Below are 20,631 nucleotides of genomic sequence, written 5' to 3'. Positions count from 1 at the left end.
GTCGATGTCCAATAAATTTAGCAAGTGTTGAAAACTTTATTGCTCGGTATTTTCTTATTGCCTAGTTAAGCTTGTGCATGATTTCAAATATTAGGCGGACCAATACATACCAACTGGTGCTTACCAGCCCGACCAAGGGATGGCTCCAAATTATATGGCTCATTACCAATTGGTATTCATTTTCTCAGTATTGATAAAAAGTGCTAAAGGTTGGTGTACCATCCAGGTACTCTATTGGTCCACAATGTTTTGACATCATTGTCAGACTGGTATTTAAAACTTAAGACCATGTGCTTGTGTTACTCAAATTCCAACTTTGATTTTGATATGGTGTCTGATGTACTTCCTGAGACATGTTTTCGAATTTTTATAACACGAAGATTGTGATGTGTTCTTCTCATATCAACTGGCTTGCAAGTATGCAGTTGAACTGGAATTTTTTGCACTACTCTCTTGGAGACAATGTATACACCATTGTTCTTGTTAATTTCACACCTCATGCTACTCTTGGCACAGCATTTAAACAAATGCAGAGTCTTATTCATTGAAAACTGGACTATCCAAATCTGACATTCTAGAGGAAACAACTTGAAGGATTGATTTTAATGGAAGTCTGATATCTATGCCTGCTTTTTCTGTTAATGGAAGCCAAGAAGAAACAACTTGAAAGATTGATTTTTTTTATTTAAAGATTGAATCCTTTTGAGTGTATCTTATTTTGATTGTAATGATATTAAATTTAAAAAACAATTCGGCAGTATTTTGACCGTCTTCCTCTTTTTATCTTTACATTTGCTCTTTCTTCCCTGATCCTCGAAACAAGTAAATGGCAAGAATCTGCCCTAGATGTACATCATTTGGGAAAATTACATCCAAAGGAAAAAGCCTTTGTGAAGAAGGCCATAATTTATGCAAGGGCTTCTTGGATTGTTTTCTCAGTTCTAAGTTGGGAGAGCCTCACAAGCTGGTTGAGGGATCTTCAATCAGATTTTGAATTGGTGCTTTGTGGATGATCTTCCATTGGCCACGTTCTTCAGTTTAGTGGGGTTCCTGGGAGAGCCTCTCAGTGCAATTGGACCTTTTAACATATTACTTCTATGCAAGAAAATTTCAATTGAGGGTTCCTGGGAATATGGGACATGTTCAACATTAAATTTCCATTGGAGGAAGATGAGTCCAATGCTTTTCTAAGCCTATTTTCTTTGCTAAAGTTATGGACTCATTAAATAGAAATGGTAGGCTTCTGGTGATTAGACCTTTGCTTTCTTTTAGAAATTCAGAACTTTGTTGATTTGTGCTATCTCATGAAAGTGTGCACTGTTTAATAAAACCAAATTGTTTGTGGCCTACAGTGAGAGGAAAGAATCAGTTAGGCCATAGGTTGGTCAAGAAAGTCTAGATGGATGTAGCATGTGGGGGGTGTGGCTGGAAAGGTGAAACATAAGATCATATTCTTCTCGTCTGCAGCCCATTCAGCATGGTTTGGAATAAGAATTTGTTGGGTCCTACAACCCAGCTTCCTCCATTGAGGCTGTCAAACATTTGGGTAAACTGGTGGGAGAGGTGTTAAGGAAAATTAGAGAGTTGTATGTACTTAGCTTCACCTGGTGGGAGCTTTTGAAGTAATTTTTTAAGGGATCACAGTTGAGGCTGACCAGATAGTTGACAAGTCCATCGGAAGTCTGATGCATTGCACACAACATGTTAGCCAATTTAAACCATGGTATTGTTGGCTTATCATTTGTATCTCATCCAATTTGCATGTTGTACATAGGCAGATTTTTCAACATGGATGAATTGGCCAGTTGATGCCGTTTGTACCACAATGCATATATTCACTCGATTCTTAGATCATTCATGTGCAAAATTTTTTTGATTGCTAGTCCTTTATGTTGCCATCTTTTCTGTCACTTGTTTATTCTTCCTTTTGCTTTTTTTTTGTTGCTTTACAGATAATTTTTTCATTTTGTACCTTTGGAATAGAGGTTTTCAGCTCCATGTTCAAGTTTGGGACATTTTTTTTTTGTTGCTTGGTGTTACTGAGAGAATTATTGCTCCATTACAACATCTTACGTGCATTTATTGCTCCAATCTATACTTCATTTGTTCTATACAGGTCGTGCAGTTATCAATGCTGCTGAAATGGGCATTTCATTCCCACTGAAACGCAGAGATCAAATGCTCGATTATGTGCTGACGTTGATGGGAAGAGATGATAGAGAGGAGTTAATTGATTCGAGCACTGAGCTTCTCCATACTCAGGTTTTGCCTTTTCTTATAGATATTTCTTGCTCAATTTGTTGGTGATCTGGCATTTGATGTAAGCCTTGTGTGGGAGATTCACTTTCAGACTCTTGCTCTGAGTGCATGTAAGACATTGGTTCTGGTAGAGCCGAGATTACCGGTTGAAGCAAGAAACCATGTAATGAAGGTAGTTTGATTGAGTAGCCTTACCTAAGATTTTTTTAGCTTCCCCTGCATCTGGGTTTTTATATTATTTTCTAATATATGTTAACATCCTGCAGGCTACTTTAGGTTTCTTTGCTTTACCCAGTGATCCTTCAGATATCATCGACCCACTTGTTGACAATCTTATTTCTTTATTGTGTGCTATTCTTTTAACCAGGTATTGACTGTATCACTTGAACATGCTGATAGCTTCTGTGTATAATAATTCAATGTGTTTCTCCTTTGAGTGTGTGATTTCTTTTATCTTCTTTTGTTACCTCTGGCATGCTATTCAAATATCGTGTATTAGTATGTGTTATACAAATGCACATGTATGAATATGTATATTATTTTTTACACACACATGCATATACATTATATAATATCTTTTGGGTGGCTGAATCGGTACCATACATTTTTGGCTTCACAGAGAACTGTTTCTTTGTGGTTTACAAAATTTAAGACTTCGAATTCTCTTCTTTCCAAATATTTTGAATAAGCTTAGCCTTAAGATTAACCATCTTGCTGCCATCATCTAGCATTATATATACTGTCGGTATGGTTTGACATGTCATCGTGCCAACATAGGCATGCTGTTGAGAGGTGAAAAACAGGATGAAAGATAGAAACAGAGGAAGAACTGATGTAAAAAAGGAAAATATATGTAACATACAAAGAGGTCTTGTTATGTTGCATGTGATGATGGTCCTTTGTTGCTAGTTGTGGAGAGCTTTCAGTTGCAGACTTGTGGCACATCTTGTTCTACTCCCTATGGAAAGTTGACCTAATTGTGGAACTGACCTTTGCATAAAATAATCAATTGGCTTACTCAGTGTACAAGTCCACCGTGTTCTGAGTCCACCGAGAAATCCTCCTGTACCTATTAGAAGACAAAAGTTTGCCTATCATACCTTAATTCATGACTGTTCTCAAGATGGGCTAGTCATAAAATTGTGAGAGTTCCTTTAACGGGATAACATGTTCGGTAATTTCTATATTCTTTGAGCATACCAGTAACAGAAAAAACCCATGCTGGCATGGTTCTATGACCTGATAAGAAGAGATACCCATGCTAGACCAGGAATGTGTAACATGTTTCCTTTTTATAATTCATTGGAAGACAGAATGAAGTCATTTATGAGTTGTCTTATACGCTAGAGATATCAGGAGGGGAGAGGCTTGAGGAGACCAAATCGAAGGCCTGTAATGTAGCTTGTTCCTTTTCTCTTCTCTTTTTTACCATCCCTTCTTTCTTTCTTCTTTTTGTATTTCATCAGCACTTTTATGGCAAAAATATGATTTGTCATGTCATGCTCGTGGAACATTTCATGCCTATCACTAGATATAGCTGGCATGTAATGTCATGTGACCTTGTACTAGTTTTTTTTCTACTTTTGTTCTTTTTCTTATTCGATATGGTTTAAATCAGACTTAAGTAGCATTTGTTAAATATTTCCACTAACAAACACCTGAAATCTTTCCATAGATTATATGTGTGTGTGTGTGTGTCTAATAATTGTATAAAAATGGAGGAAGTGATTATGCATATTATAAGTTTGAGATGAAATTTAATGAGAAACACCCATCACTTGATTATAGTCATCTATTCCATTTAGATGCAAGTTTGAGTAGAACCAGAAGTTTGTTTAGACTTAGTGTCAAGTATTTCTACATATAGAATAAAATCCAGTAATAGTATAAGTTGTTTTCATTTTTGAGTTTATGTATGCTAAAGTTTCATTGCTTTCAAAAGTTGTTTTAACTTTGTATTCCATGTTTGTGTTCAGGAAAAAGTTTTTAAAATTGATGATTTGTTTGGATTATGCATGCCTATAACATACAAAGTCGAATGATATTGTGTCACACACACATCATACAATGTTTAGTTTGATTCCCTCTGTTATATCTGTTATGTTGCCTTTGTTTTGTCTTGTTATGGACTGACACGACATATATTCTTGAATTTTACTTTAATATATTTTTTCACTGTTTCTTTGTGCTTCCATTTACACACTAATGTCTTGTCAGTGGTGAAGATGGACGAAGTCGAGCAGAGCAGCTGTTGCATATTCTTAGACAGGTGGATTTATATGTTTCATCTTCTGTGGAGCACCAAAGAAGAAGAGGTTGTGTTGCTGTATATGAGTTGTTACTCAAATTCAGGGCCCTTTTCTCTGGAGGAGTTTGTGGACTGGGTTGCCACTCAAGTTGTATGCACAGCAAACAAATCGATAGAGTGGCACAAAGAAACTTTTCCAATTTACCATGTAATGATGATTAATACTTTTTAGCTCTTTCCATGTTTACATTGAATATAACATTCTTGTGTTCAATTTCCTTATTCTTTTCAGCTGCTTTTGTATTACCAAGCCGGGACTCTCTGAGCCTGGGAGAAAGGGTAATAGCATATCTTCCACGATGTGCAGATACAAGCTCTGAAGTTCGAAAATTAGCAGCACAGGTGATCTTGTTATTACAAATAGATGCTTTGTAAACTATTATCACTGTCACACAATCATATTTGGGGATGTTTCTTATTGGTTATTTTTCATGGTTTTTTTCCAGATTATTGGTCAATTCTTCAGCGTCGCATTATCACTTCCAAAACTGGCAGCATCCGTTAGTTATATTGATATTGAAGTTTCATACAGTGCCTTGTCATCTCTTGAAGATGTTATTTCGATTTTAAGAAGGGTTGGAATCATCTTCTATTCATGTCATGTAGCTTTTTCTTGCAATCTTTGTTTGGTAATAAATTTTCATATGCATTTTTCAGGATGCATCTATAGACCAGTCTGAAACTTTTAACAGGGTTATTTCATCTGTTTGTGTTCTACTAACAAGAGATGAGGTGACTTGCTATATTCTTTTGTTGATTGCTAATTTGAGTTCTTGTTGCTCGAATTCATTCTTCATTATTCTTTGAACAGCTAATTATCTCATTGCATACATGCACGTCGGCAATATGTGATAAGATCAAACAGTCGGCAGATGGTGCTATTCAAGCTGTCATTGAGTTTATCTCTAAGCGAGGCAATGAGTTACTTGAAGCTGATATTTCAAGGTCTGAATTCAATTAATTTCTTTATCTTTTAAAGCTTCACTATATCATCTAATCATATTCATGGCTTTAGGACAACCCAGTCTTTGCTTTCAGCAACTATTGCCATTACTGATAAACATACACGTCAGGAAGTTCTAAATGCTGTATCCTTATTTAACCGTCCATATCTCTTAGTTGATAATAATATGAACTTTTGATATACCAAGCCAGAAAATTAGCTTGGTGTGTTTTTCAGCAAATTATTGTTTTTTCCATTACTTTACAAGATATCATGCTTGGCTGAGAATACCAACTCAAGCATTGTCTTTAATGAAATTTTGGCTGCTGCTGGACGAGATATAGTTACAAAAGATGTTACCAGGATTCGGGGTGGCTGGCCGATGCAGGATGCATTTTTTGTGGGTATCTTAACATTTGCTTCTCTTTATTTGTTTACTTACACATTTGATATCTTGACTCATGGAACTTGATTCAAACGCGAGATTTTGGTTTCCATTTGTATACATGGTATTTTCTCATTTATTTTTTCTGATTTAAGAAAATATAATAATTAAAAGATAAGATCAGAACACAAATCTCTTGCTGTATCACCCAGTAAGGTACATAAATTAGCTGTAGCTGTTTTCCCAGAAATAAGTGCTTGAAGATGATATAGCATGGTCAAAGCCAATTTGTCACATGATTTTGTTACTCTATAGGTCTGATTAACTTTGTACATTTCCAAACATCTGATATGATTCACAATATAATTAAAAAACAATATGGTGCTTCTATTGAGCAAGACTAGGATAAAAGATTTCAAATAAGTTCAAAAAGTCGGTCTCCAGGTTTTGTCCTTCTGTGGTCAGCCTTGTACAGATCCAGTCATCATCAATGTTTGAACTAATATTTTAATGATTTTGAAACAGGTTCCAACTTCTTTGAATAATTACTATACAAGATATTTTGGTCAGCAGATCATTATTGGGGAGCCTTCCATAAATGAGCTTCTAGATGATAGTTTGGTTTTTATATTCAGAATGCATAAACCCTTGTTGGCCTTCCAACCTTCCCAATAGTCACTTGCAATCTCAGGAAAGAGGTACACACTGTAGGCTGTAGGAAGCTTGCAAGAATTTGGGCATTTGACTGCCATTCATCACCAAGAGTGATGATTTGATTTCAATATTGAGATTTTTGTAAGCCATATCTGATCCAAAATCTTGCCTGATGACATCATTGTCCTTCTGTATTCCTTAAATGATAAGTGTAGATCAACTCTCATAACTCATGGAATTTTGGATATCAGGAATCTCCTATGCACTATAAAAAGAGGTTTGGATGTAATGTTAAGTTTGTGTATATACTATATATAATGTTATACATCTAAAGTACTTGTCGTATATGTGTCATACCATACTTTCTCGAAAATAGACGTATTTACAGAGCATTATCTTGTTGTACTGGTATCCCATCCCCATATTAATGCCTCATAGGTTTCAAGTGCATTCAATCAACGAACAGGCATGTTATATTCGATCAACTGGTTATCTGAACATCATTGACTTGAAGATGAATTAGAATGTGAGGTGAAACATGTATTATAAGGATAGCGCTCTGGAAGTGATACTTATATCATGAGCTCTTGGTTAAGTAAATATTGAGGCCTGTGATGGAAGTGTTGCTATATTTTGCATTATTTATTTTTAGTCAACTGCTCGATGATTTGTGAGAAGCTAATAGAACAGACAGCCATCTTGGAAGATAAGCTTACTGATTTTTTTTTTTTTATCTTGTGTTTTGGCTTATTGGTCACTTATGATGAGCAATCATGGTGTGGAAATATGATCTACAGGCAACCTTCTTGTTAATAATTTTTTCAAGTTATATGAATGATAATTGTATTGATTAGGATTTAGGACATTGAACTTTTGAAGATTTTTGCAAGAAATGTTTATTTATAGTACTTCAAAATTTTTTGGTTGGATTCAAATCTAATTCTTCTAGGTTATGATACAAAGTCCCAGCAACCTGAAGACACTTCTATCAACCCAGAAAACTTGACATACTCTTCAACATGTTTCTCCTTTTTCCACTTTGTTTTTTCATTCACCTGTTATTTTTCTCATGATAGGCATTCTCCCAGCATCCGGTGCTTTCTTTTTCATTTCTTGAGTATGTGGTTTCTGTTCTTGATCGAACTCCTCTACCCAAGACTGATGTAGACAAGGGAGAAATTGTTGCTCACTCTGTTGAATTTCAAAATGACAACCAAATTCAGCAAGCAGCTATTCTTGCTATTACTGCATTTTTCAGGTATGTGTTATGTAAATGTTCACTGGAACTTTCTTCCTTCTGTATCATCTGTATGAAGTTTCCAAATATATTTTAAAATTTAAATTCATGACAGAGGAGGTGGTAAAATTGGAAAGAAAGCAGTTGAACAAAGTTATTCTACTGTTCTTTCTGCGCTTACACTGCAGCTTGGAAGTTGCCATGGGTTGGCCAGCCTGGGGCAACTTGAACCTTTACGGTACTACAAGTTTCCTAAAGTTTATCTTGCTTTTATCTCTTTTAGTTGGCTAAGTCAGTGGTGCCCGAGTATTCTGTATTTTTCCTTGTAGGTTGTTGCTATTAGCATTTCAATCTTTCTGTGATTGTGTGGGGGATATTGAGATGGGCAAGGTAAAACTCCTATTTAACATGTTAATCAGGAATCAGTTTGACTATTGGAGCACTATAACTACTTACTACCAACTAGTTATGAGAAATGTGAAAAGAAACAGTGAATATTTCTTCATTCGTAGATTTTGGCTAGAGATGGAGAACACAAGGACAAAGAGAAGTTGATTGATCTGATTCAGGAGATTGCTTCCTGTACCTCCATGAAAAGACCTAAAGAGGTAATCAGTAAAGATATTTAACAGTGATTTGGTTTCTGATCTAAAATATCATTTTAGTAAGGCACGAGAAGAAAACAAAAATAATGCTTTAAGAGACATTTCCAAGCCTGTTTGTTATCTCATGCATCTCTACCCTTGAAATTATTGATGATATTTACTATATTAAGCTTATGTATTGCAACACATAGAATGCACTTAATATTCATCTAGCAAGTTATATATATATATATATATATGTATGTATATATATATATATATATATGTATGTATATATATATATATATATGTATGTATATGTATATATATATATATGTATGTATATGTATATATATATATATGTATGTATATGTATATAATATAAACGTTGCATTCTATTGCATTATGCATACGTGAGGCAATTTGAAAGCTAATAGAAAATAAGAAAAACGAGAGTTTCTAATTGAAATTCTAGTTCTCAATATCTGATACTATTGTGTCAAGCATGGTTCGCCTTATTGGTCCATACCGATGTACCGACCAGCGATTTAAAAAGGCGGTCGGGCGCTCGCCTAGGCGCTCGGGCGAGATGAGGTGAGGCTCGAGCGCCTCGCTAATCTCCCAGGCGGCGCGCTTCAAACAGGCGCCGCCTGGGCACTCGCCTGAGCCCAGGCGCTGGGCGCTTCGAGCGAGCTCCTGGGTTAACCAAGGTGACTGAACCAGGATTTTAGGTATGGTTCGGTCTATGATGGTTAGTTGGTTCAATCGAACCAACTAAAACTGATATAAGTGACAAACGAACCCTAACCCTCGCCGCTGCTGATCCAAATCCCGATCCCGTTGCTCGCCGTTGTCGCCGCTCGCAAACGCTGCCGCTGTCGTCGCTCGCAAACGCTGCCGCTCACGCCTCTCGCTGCTCGCCGCTCCTGCTCCCGTTGCCGCTGCTCGCCGCTGTCGCTGCTCGCAAACGCTGCCGCCGTCGCCGCTCGCGCCTCCCGTTGCTCGCCGCTCCTGCTCCCGCTCCTGCTCTTGCTCCCGCTGCCGCTGTCGCCGCTTGCGCCTCCCGCTGCCGCTTGCCGTTGCCGCTTCCTCTTTTCTCAGTCAGCAGGCTTAGCACCCCTTTACACTTCCTTTTAACAGTATACGTATACTGTATACTGTTAAATGTTAATATTATTAAGTTTATTTGAAATGATTAATTTTTAATATTATTAATAGATTAATAATATATTATTTTAATTTTAATATTGTTAATTTTTGTTTAATTATATTATATATTTTTATATTTTTATATTATTTTATTAATTATATTATATATTTTTATATTTTAGCGCCTCGCTTCGCTCGGGCGAGCGCCTAGCGCCTCGGGCATTTTTGGACCTTGGCATCTTTTGACGCCTAGCGCTTTTTAAATCACTGGTTCCGACTAACTGTTGGTACGGTATATAATGAGCCATACCGAGTGTACTAACACATGATACAGTGGGACGTATTGATGTATCGCCTATATCACTCCCTTGTTGGACTAGTACGTATCACCCATACAGAGTGGTACGCTTCGGTATAGCGAATCTTACTATCAAGCAAGGTCTGTCGTACCGAAGCGTACCGCCCGTACCGGGCGGTACGTACCGGTCCGGCAGGTTACTGGTACGCCGACCGCCCGCTACCGGGCGGTACGCCCCAAAAACCCCCGTATCGGGCAATACGGGGCAAAATCAGGCGGTAACGATCGAAATTTCGACCGTTACCGCCCGGCACCACTCGGTACCGCCCGATACCACTCGGTAACGGTCGATTACGAATGTTACCGTCCGGCACCACTCGGTAACGGTTGAAATCGACCGTTACCACACAATAGCAGTGCTACAGTGTTCCAACGGTTAATTTGACCGTTGGAGCTTTTTCTCTTCCTATTTAAACCATTCTTCTCTCCCCTATTTCATTATACTCTTTTAAACTCTCTCAAACTTTCTTTTTCTCTCCTAAACTCTATAAAACAACGATTTGTGAATTCAATCAAGGCTAATTTGGGAAGATTAAAAGGAAGAACTTTCTAATCAAAAGGTATGTATTTGTTTTTTTTAATTAGAGAGTAATTAAGACCAGTGTCTGCCGTACCGAAGCGTACCAGCCGTACCGGGCGGTACGTACCGGTCCGCCAGGTACTCGGTACGCGGACCGCCCTGTACCGCTATAGTGCTACAGTGCTACACTGTAGCACTGCTACAGTATCGGTACACCAGGGTGTATCGCTCGGTACGCCCTGGTGTACCGCCCGATACACCAGTACCGTACCGTATCGAGTCCGGGTCGAAACTCCGGTATGGTACGGTATGGCGGACCTTGATTAAGACTATCCTAACTTTTCTAATCAAGAGGTATGTATTCGTTTTCTAATTAAGAGGTATGTATTTGTAACTTGAAAACACTATCCTAACCCTTTTTTTTTCTAATTTTCAGGTATTTTGGAGGGATAAATCGATAAAATCAGGTGTACCGCTCGGTACACCTCGGTATACCGATCGGTACACCCGTACCGTACCGTACCGAGCCTGGGTCGAAACTCTGGTACGGTACGGTATGGCGGACCTTGCTATCAAGTGTCAATATGCAATAAATGATTTTTTTTTTCTTTTGCAACTATAGGACCATTTATAGCCATGAAAGATTTTGCTGTCATTTGGCTTTTGTAAATTTGTCATTTTCTTGCCCCCTGAGAGTTGTGTGGTACTGTGGTCTAACATTTGACAAGGATGATGCTAAGGTTTTATATATCTTCTCATATATCAAGTTCCATGTTATTGATTGTTCTTGTACTTGTTGCAGTGTTCTTAATGAAATAGGTTGAGTGGCTACTCCTGCTTTTTGCCTTGAAAAGAAAAATGTATCAACATCTTTTATAGAATTTCTTCATGACAAATTGTTCAATTATGTTGCTGAGTCCTTTTTCTGTTGACCCTTCTAACCAAGTAAGCATAATAACTGATTTTTAATAATTCTGAATTTGCTCGCACATTTGTATTAGTGAAATCTTGTTGATGGTAGACATCTGTATATAGATTCTTGAGTGACTTTCTGAGAAAGCATGCTTCCGTGCTGACATGTATGGAACCACCATTGCATGATGTGTCTCATTAATTGTGCAAACATATGATAATAAAGTAGCTATATTAACTAACAGTTTTAGATTTTTTTTAATTGAGTTCTCTTTGATTACTGTTGATGATTTATCTGATAGGTTTCGCCGATAAGTATGATTTTGAGCAAAGCATTAAACAGGCATCAAAGGTTTCAAAGGGAAGCTGCTGCTTCTGCTTTGTCAGAGTTCATTCGTCATAGGTATTTGGCACCTTTATATCTTTCACAACCATCATTGTTTAACTATGAAGTTATTAATAAAAATATGATAGATTGTTATGATAGTTGTTACCTTTACTATTAGACATTGTTTATTTTATAAACATTCGATCAAACATTACTTTTCTTTTAGCATGGTCCATTGTTGTTGGTTGAAACTCTTCCAATTGCACCATTACATAATTGAAACTCTCGGAACCATGTAATAATTCATGATGCATATTCCATAATGCCCCTCCTAGATTCCAAGTCAGGAAGTCGATGTTAAGCGATAATTTGGCGATATGCCTGACGTACACAAGAATTAAATCTATGGTTGTGAGTGGGATAAAAATGGTAGAAAATTTGAATATAATTTCAAGGTAGAAAATTATAGCTCGAAAATGTTATTCCTTTTTGCAAGGATTTATGAGTTTCTTTGATATCAGTTGACACAATAAGAAATAACAGTAGTATAAATTTGTGTTCTGATCTGTTGCATTGCATCAAGGATGCAAGAGCATCAAATTGATGCGACAAGTGACTAAAGGTAACTAAAATTGCAAAATGGGATAAAAGGTGAGCAATCAAAGCGATGGAAAGTAGAGTAGAAGCCAGAAGAAAACATAATCAAGAAGATAATAAAATAGTGCCATTCATATGTTCGTTTGTATGTTTTTATATAGATTAGTTAAAATAACTCAACTACCACTAAAATCATAGATTGTTGTCTTGTACAGATCATGCATATCGGTCCCTGGCCAGATCGATTGTATGTGTTGACAATTAGCAAAAAAACTAAAAATCAGTCGAGACTGAGAAGAAAAAAAACCTATTTTAAGGTTTTTTCCTCCTAATTTCTTGCTATATAAATTAAAATTAACTAAGAATTATATCTAAGCCATAAATGAATAGAACTTCTAGGCTATAGGGATCAAAAATTGAAATTCTTTTCTTTTTCAGATCCATCGTGGAAGAACTGTCATATGATTCTTTGTTGTAGAAAATTGCTTCTTTAGATCTTGAATCACCTACAAAGAAAAGTGTTGAGATATTGGATTAGTTGTTGGAACTCTTAAGATTTGAGCAAGTTAAACTATTGAGATGACATCAATATATATCAGCTGGCAATATGATTGGTACGCCTCACAAATCAAGTGCTCGATTGAAACAGGGTGGCTTGGGTTTCGATCAGCCCTCGGACAGATTTGTACCACCCTTTCATACTATTTCGGATGGTGTGGCAATCCATGACTAAAACTGAATAAGATAAGGATTTGTCTAATCTTTTCCTAGTGTCCACTAAATTTTACTCCCTAAAGTTATTTTATCTTGTTTGGCCAATTTTTACACCAAATAATAGATAATGCCCTATTAAATGATAACAAGACCAATGATGCAAAATCAAGTGCATTAAATATGAATAGAGTACATTGAATTTTCCTAAAAGAGAAAAATGTAACTTTTATATGAACTAACCAGACTACAATGGAAACTTGACTCTTTGGTCTGTATCAAGATGTATTAGATATTTTTCAAAGGAAAACCATGCACTGCCAAATGACATTGTTGTACCTTATGATTCTTAAATTAAACATGTTTAATTTGTTTTTCCCCATGTACCAATCTACTAAAGCATATACCTTCAAACAATTTTGTTGTCGTCCTTGCAGATTTGACCACATTACTTCTAAGATTTTTCTGTTCAAAGTGCTTCAGCTCTCACTACACATTACTAGTAAATCTGACCAACATATTCACTGCTTTTCATGCATCTGTTGTTTTTATCAAATTATAGATGTCTACTCATGAGACAATTCAATTTATGATTTAATTGATTCATGCAGTGACGGATTACCTTCATTGCTGGAACATATTGTAGAGGCAATGTGCTTGCATGTTTCAGATGAATCACCAACTGTGAGAAGCCTTTGTCTGCGCGGTCTTGTGCAGGTATATTTTCTATTTGCTTGGCCTCCATATCCAATTGTTATTTGTAGATTTTTTTTCCCTCATCCTGAACTCTTTGTTATTTGTTATACTTCTGCTACTCAATGTTCATGCAAATATGCAATATTACAATTTGAATTGTTTTGCTTGCACTTTTTGTTTCTGCATACTAGTATTTGTTTGGTCTATATGGTCTAATGTTAATTCTAATGCATTTTCGAATCTTTTCTTGCTGTTTGTATTCATGTTTTCTTGTGTCTTCTTTTCTGAATGGCTTGGGTATCTTCGTTTAGTTTGAGAAACTCCAAATTCACGTTTTCTAGCTATAGTTATCAGATCTCAGTAGGGAACTTGCCATACTTATCTTTTATGCCTTGGATTGGTACAAGTATAAATCATGAATACCTATCAGTCATTACCATGTTATGGTGTCTCTGTTGTCATTTATATTTTCTATTTGTGAATCCTGTTCATGCAGTAATTAGTTCTTATATATATGTCACACTTTTTGCATGTATTAGCAAGAAATCTTATTTGAAAAACAAACAGCTACAGCAATGTTTTCCATAACTGATTTATATTCTTTTACCTCATTGCAGATTCCAAAGAGTCATATGCCTAACTACATCGCACAAGTTCTTGGAGTCATTGTAGCTTTACTCGAAGACCCTGATGAATCAGTTCAATTAACCGCAGTACAATGCTTGCTTAGTGTAAGATACTTGTGTAGTACCACTTTTTTCCTTGAAGCATACATAAATATTTACAATTTCTTAGTCTTCATGGTCTTATGCATACGGATTAAATCTGACTGTAGGTTCTCAGCTCATCATCTGAAGAGGCTGTAGATCCCATTTTAATAAATCTATCTGTGCGGCTGAGAAATCTACAGGTAACCTCCTTTACTGAGAATCCTCTATTAATACCACATACACCAAAACACAAGCTACCAAATACTAACTTCAAAAGTATTAAGTCCTCTATCCGTGCGGGACGATCAGTTTTGTATCTCCATTTTAATCTTTTATCTGTAAGTTTGTTTAATCTACACGCAGGAAATGACTGTCTAGCCATAACAATTCCTATTGACTCTATTGATAACCAGCACCTGCATTAAAGGTAGGATATTGGCTTTAAGCCATGGATTTTAATTTTCAATGATACTGCCCGTACCGGGTGGTACCGTCTATTAGGGCTGTTTATGCCCCATTATTGCTCGAAATCGGTCGATAATGGTCGATTTCGACCGTCGCCACCCGCTACCGGGTGCTATTAGCCGAGGGAGAAGGAAGAAGAGGGAGAACCTAGAGATTCGACGTTGCTCTCCCTCGACGATCCCGATCCGTTGCCGCCCTCCCTTGTCGGACATCGCAGATGAGATGTCGCCTCCTCCTCGTTTGAGGTGATAAGGCCTCGGCGTTGTTGGCGACTTCTCATACCGTACCGAGCGGTACGCTCATACCGTATCGTACCGAGCTGAGCTTGAAACGTCGGTACGGTACAAAATTATAAACCTTACTTTAAGCAACTAAGAAGTACATGACATGGACACGGTGAGGACATGTGTATATTTAATATTATATATATATATATAATATAAAGCATGAGTTTTATTGCATATATATTTAAATTTTATAGACTCAACAATGTGAACAAATAAATATCATCACACAAATTTAATTAATTAAAATCATCTAAATCTAATTATATTTTCTAGTGGAATTTTCATGTTAATATAAGCCTTATATGTGTTTTATGTGTGTTTTCGTAAAAGCAAAAGTAAAATAAAAAATCATATTACAATAATCATTATATATTCACAATGTAACATATATCATGGCTAATATAGCATAATAAATAAGATCTAACCTATTATGAATAGGAGGCAGTAATAAGAGACAGTAATAAAAAATCAGAATAGTAAGACTAAGACCTAACCTATTACTCTTGTTATACACTTGAGTTATAATGAATAAGAAGCTGACATTATAATTTAGATATTATAGTAGATTTATTATATCTTATTCATAATTTAGGCTTTTTATAGTAGGCAAACATTATAATAGTAAGACATTATATCTAATATATAATTGGGCAAACACGAAAATACAAATATAAAAGGTGATAAATTAATTAAAAAATATTAAAACCAAACAGAAGGATTGAAATCACAATCGCTTGCTCGTTCTACACGGTCAGTGATGGGTCGGCAATAGGAACGCTGAGGGAAGCCCATGATTCTTGTTGTTGGCAACGGATCGACGAGAGGGATGCCAAGAGAAACCTACGAGTGAGGGTGCTGATGATAGGCAATGGGTTCCTGAGGGCGAGAGGGACACCGAGTGCATATGGTGATAAGCGACGGGTCATCGAGGGCGTGCATCGTGCAATAGGGGACAGCGAAAGCAAGCTTAAGGCACGAGGGCAAAGACGCAACAGTGTCACTTCAACTGCAATCTGGTGCTCTGTTACTTCTACTGAAGTTTGTTGAATCTGCTTCCGCTGCAATTCCACTTGCCGCTGGTGTTCACACACCTCGCCTCCAGGTTTGGTGAGAATCCGCAAATTCCCCATATCCCCCAAATTCCTCTAGCTTCCCCCATCCTCATGTGAAGGCCACGCGACTCAACACCACACGCAAGTGTCAAGCAAGGAAGGGCGTGGGCACGGGCACGGGAGATGTCCAACACGGATATGTCGTGTCCCAAAAAAAAAAAAGAAGAATAAATAGGATATGTGTCGGACACGTGTCAGGCCATGTCGGTGATGTATCCGTGTCTGATACATGTCCGACACGGATACGCCAACCAAAATGATGTGTCCGTGCTTCCTAGCTAAGCAAGGCACCATGTCCAACCTGTGACAATTGGTCACATGGCACCACATGTATTTGTTTAGACATTCTTGCTTATGCTTTATGTATATGTAATGTTATGCTTAGTGTCTTCTTTTCTGTCTTTTACTTTTTTTATTATCTTAATATTTTTAACATGAAAAGTGTGCTTATAATGGCATTTTTTGCAATTGGAAATATACTGCAATGATTGCTATACAGTGAGTGCTCTGTTTACTGCTCATTTGCAGGTGAAAATATTTCAAATGAGTATTGTATTGATTAAGGATTATATTAAGTTTCTGCTTTGTGGCTTTCTGTCATGAAATTTGTAATTTAGAGATTCCTTCATTTCATGTTTGAATAGAAGTTGCAAATTTACCTTCATGACGGTCACATACCAATTAATGCTAAAATAATTATAACATTGTGATCTAGCTTCTAGATAAATTTGTGTATGTGTGACCAGGTGTTGCCAACATGAGTGTTGGAAACCCTATTTCTGTTTCTCTTTAATTTCATAAGATACTTTGCATTCTTTCTGTCCATGTTCCTGTCAGCGAAGTATCTACCCATAAAGCATGACACTAACATCAGGATAATATTTGCTTTTTGTGAACAGATCTCCATGAATGAGAAAATGCGTTCGAATGCTTTTGCAGCCTATGGAGCATTAAGCAACTTTGGAATGGGTTCACAACATCAGGCTTTTCTTGAGCAGGTATTTCACTCAAATGCTGTCACCAACTGAAAAGCAATATTTTATTTGTTCCCAATATGATTACTAATCCTGTCTTAGCTTCTATAATCCTTAGACACCGTTGGATTTGGATATACCCAGGTTCAAAATTTGTCTGATGCCAGTTATGTGTTTTGTTGGACCAATATGGTATTCGCATTCTCGGTAATTATGCCAATAGGTACCATCCAGTATGAAATAGATGCCAACTTGTACCAAGGTATAATATGGAATGGTACTGGCCTTTCGTCAGGCTGTTATAAATACATGTTTATATGTAGCAATTCAACCAGTATGTGTAAGTATATATGTAGTCAGATTGATTTTTAGTTCTTTTATGATCAGCTCCTAGAGAGAGGAATTGATCGCAGCATTTTAGAATGGTTTATATCAAGGTTTTTAATTTCGAATGATATCGCCCGTACCGGGCGATTCCGTTGATTGGGGCTGTTTCCGCCTTGTTACCACCTGAAATCAATCGGTGACAGTCGATTTCGATCGTCGCCGCCCGCTATCGGGTGGTATTAGCCGAGGGAGAAGGAAGAAGAGGGAGAACCTGGAGATCCGGTGTCGCTCTCTCTCGACGATCCCAATCTGTCGTCGCCCTCCCTCACTGGACGCCGCAAATGAGTTGTCGCCTCCTCGTCTGAGGCAACGAGGCCTCAGCATCATCAGCGACTTCTCCTCATCCGCGCATGGAGAAGAAGCCTCAACAACGTCGTCGAGGCTTCGCGGAGAGAAGAAACAAGGCGATATCGCCCTTTTCTTTATTTTTTTAAATTATATATATATATATATATATATATATCGAGCGATATGTCAGATCATACCACTCGATATACTTGTACCGTACCGAGCTGAGCTCGATACCCCAGTATGGTATGAAATTGTGAACCTTGGTTTATATGACATTAAGTTTAAAAACTTAGCTTTAAAGATCAAGGCAGAAAAGATAGTAAGTACCCTGAAAGGCAATACTGGGATTGAGAGTTCATATTTTCACTATCGTAATACATGAAACATATCTTTGTGTGCATTTCTCTTTGTTTTTCTATCAACCTAGTTTCTTCTTACCTTAAGACTGGAGGAGTTACCAATGCGTTCCTTCTTTGTTGTTTTTTTCCTTTTCTAAAAACAATTTATTGATAACCCATTAAGTTACTAGTTGACTTGTACGTCGATATACAAATAAAATATAGAGTTGCCAAGATTTGTCTCCTTGCAATGTCCTAATTAGTCAAGTCAGTGAGATTTTCTTGTGAAGATTCATCCACAACACAATTTTTGCAGATGGTTAATTAAAACAAGGTGTACTATTTATCCTCAGTGAGGTATGTATACTAGATGTACAACTATCACATGCGATTAGGATGTTCAAATGGTATATATGGACAAAACTTGATCTTTAGCAAAATGTCGAGAAAGGTATAAAATTTGTCGAATGAGTTTTCAATTCCTCAAGTGTGTGATACACTGCTACCATACCAATATTTTTGTTGTAAACATTATTGGATAAGGTTGACTCATAGTTGATCCTAGTACAATGAGTTTTATCTAAGGTTCGTAATTTCGTACCATACTAGAGTATCGAGCTCAACTCGGTACGGTATGGTACGAGTACTGAGCAATACGCTCTGGCATATTGCACGGTATATATATATATATATATATATATATATATATATATATATATATATATATATGTGTGTGTGTGTGCGTGTGTGTGTGTGTGTGTGTGTGTGTGTATAAAGAAAAAAAGGGGCAACATCGCCTCGTTTCTTCTCCCCACTTTGTCACGGACAAACTTCTAAACAAGATGTTTGACGTAATGCTCATGTATGTCCGTGTCTCTTGGCATGTTCTTGCCTTGTACAGAATGTAGAGGGGCGGCCGAAGGCTTAATAGTCTCATTTTAGTTGGGTTGGTGGCCTCTTTAGGCTTGTAAATAAAGGTTGTGTCATGTGGACACGCTCGAGAGCTTTTCGGTCTGTAATGGACCATTTTACCCTTTGTTGTGCCACTGTTCAGAGCTTGTAAAGTCTGTTTGTAATTTGCATTGTCTATGAAGTGTTTTTCGGACATGTTTGCTTGTGGATCCCGATTGAGGCGTTTTCTCTAGCCCGTTCTCTCTTTTGTCGGTCCTAAGGGACGATGGGAGGCTTCGGGGAGGCTGACCTTTGCGAACGGACACGCAAGGGTGCCGCACGCCTTAGGCAAAATCAGCTAAGGTCGTGACATTATGGTATCAGAGCGGGACAAGCACTCATAGAAACACTTAGCATGCAAACGTGGGGGACCTAGCGGGGCTGCGTGGAGGGCAGTCAGCACACGCGCGACCGTTTGGGGGAAAACGGGCATGGAGATGTAGGGAAAAGGAGTCGCTCGGAGGAGCGGGCATCTAACATTGGCATTCAGAGGAATGGCCAACCCTTCGCGCAAGAGGCACCACGAGAACAGGCAAGCTTGGAAGAATTTGGAGCGCACAAAGGTTGGGATGGCTGAGTTTGAGCTACGGCTCAACGTTGACAACTATACTTGATGGTGCTCTAGGCAAGCGAGGCGCTTGGCAAGAATGAGACCATGCAAGGTGGAATGAGTTGCTCAACGACCAAAAGAGTTATGCAAAGCTCACAGAGGTGAGGGGAATTGCTAACTCGAAGAATTTGGTACTCATGCATGGGCTTGTATGCGGACGATGGAATGTTCGTGGCCATCCCAAGGCGACCGAAACTCGGCGCCATGGAGCATTGAAACTTTCTCTTCGGCATGTGAAGGATACGTCCGTAGGAGGCTGAAGTGTGCAATGAGTTCAGCATGTTGCTAGGCCTTGAGGAGTGCAGCGGGGACTGTATTGACGGGGAGTCGCAATCTAGCAAGTGCGTTTGCAGGAGGCAGAACAATGCACAGTTTGTTCAGCAGATCGGAGTAGTCCAAGGGGATGGTGGTCTCCGAAACGAAGAGAGATGTTGCTCCAATGGGACAGTTATCCAGGAGGGATAAGTCTCGGCTCTCCAGAGCGAGAATCATGTGCGACGGACTGCACATGTTGAGGAGGAGTACCTCAACAAACAACTCCACGAAGCTCAATGGACCGAGCAAGCGGCGAGGAGTCGTCGCATGATCTCGCTTGAGAGAATGCATTGGTGGATGCATTGCGAGATCAAGTGGGGGAGCGACCCAAAGCAACTCAAATGGAGGCACACTTGGAGTCGATATGGAGATCGGACTCAAGGGAGGGCTGACCCGTGGAATGGTGGGCGCGAGGGCCACCATCGACTCAATGCAAAAACGAGGAGCGGAGCAACTTGGGTGTAACTTGACGAAGTACCCAAGCCGCATGAAGGGAGCCAGCATAGAAGTTGGAACATGGAGCAGAGGCACAGTGCTTTCCCTAGACAGA

At 38.1% G+C, this 20,631-nt stretch overlaps 1 protein-coding gene across 5 annotated transcripts in view; it reads left to right on the top strand.

The window, feature by feature from the left end:
* Nucleotides 1-20,631, top strand: part of LOC103982124 (protein SHOOT GRAVITROPISM 6) — a 54,299-nt gene that overhangs the window by 28,026 nt on the left and 5,642 nt on the right. For all 5 annotated transcript variants that reach the window (XM_065104579.1, XM_018830121.2, XM_065104578.1 and 2 more), the window contains 19 exons: nucleotides 2,117-2,262; nucleotides 2,351-2,431; nucleotides 2,526-2,626; nucleotides 4,477-4,715; nucleotides 4,800-4,909; nucleotides 5,014-5,142; nucleotides 5,225-5,299; nucleotides 5,379-5,512; nucleotides 5,583-5,655; nucleotides 5,779-5,910; nucleotides 7,626-7,807; nucleotides 7,902-8,024; nucleotides 8,116-8,176; nucleotides 8,299-8,394; nucleotides 11,612-11,712; nucleotides 13,557-13,662; nucleotides 14,259-14,372; nucleotides 14,477-14,551; nucleotides 17,115-17,213. In XM_065104579.1, coding sequence (XP_064960651.1) covers nucleotides 2,117-2,262; nucleotides 2,351-2,431; nucleotides 2,526-2,626; nucleotides 4,477-4,715; nucleotides 4,800-4,909; nucleotides 5,014-5,142; nucleotides 5,225-5,299; nucleotides 5,379-5,512; nucleotides 5,583-5,655; nucleotides 5,779-5,910; nucleotides 7,626-7,807; nucleotides 7,902-8,024; nucleotides 8,116-8,176; nucleotides 8,299-8,394; nucleotides 11,612-11,712; nucleotides 13,557-13,662; nucleotides 14,259-14,372; nucleotides 14,477-14,551; nucleotides 17,115-17,213 — 2,177 coding nt within the window. The remainder of the gene's footprint in view (nucleotides 1-2,116; nucleotides 2,263-2,350; nucleotides 2,432-2,525; nucleotides 2,627-4,476; nucleotides 4,716-4,799; nucleotides 4,910-5,013; nucleotides 5,143-5,224; nucleotides 5,300-5,378; nucleotides 5,513-5,582; nucleotides 5,656-5,778; nucleotides 5,911-7,625; nucleotides 7,808-7,901; nucleotides 8,025-8,115; nucleotides 8,177-8,298; nucleotides 8,395-11,611; nucleotides 11,713-13,556; nucleotides 13,663-14,258; nucleotides 14,373-14,476; nucleotides 14,552-17,114; nucleotides 17,214-20,631) is intronic.

Source organism: Musa acuminata, chromosome BXJ2-4 (genome assembly GCF_036884655.1).
Source record: "Musa acuminata AAA Group cultivar baxijiao chromosome BXJ2-4, Cavendish_Baxijiao_AAA, whole genome shotgun sequence".
Taxonomy (NCBI): Eukaryota; Viridiplantae; Streptophyta; class Magnoliopsida; order Zingiberales; family Musaceae; genus Musa; species Musa acuminata.
The sequence above is the reverse complement of the archived record's forward strand: the minus strand, read 5'-3'. Positions and strand labels throughout refer to the sequence as shown.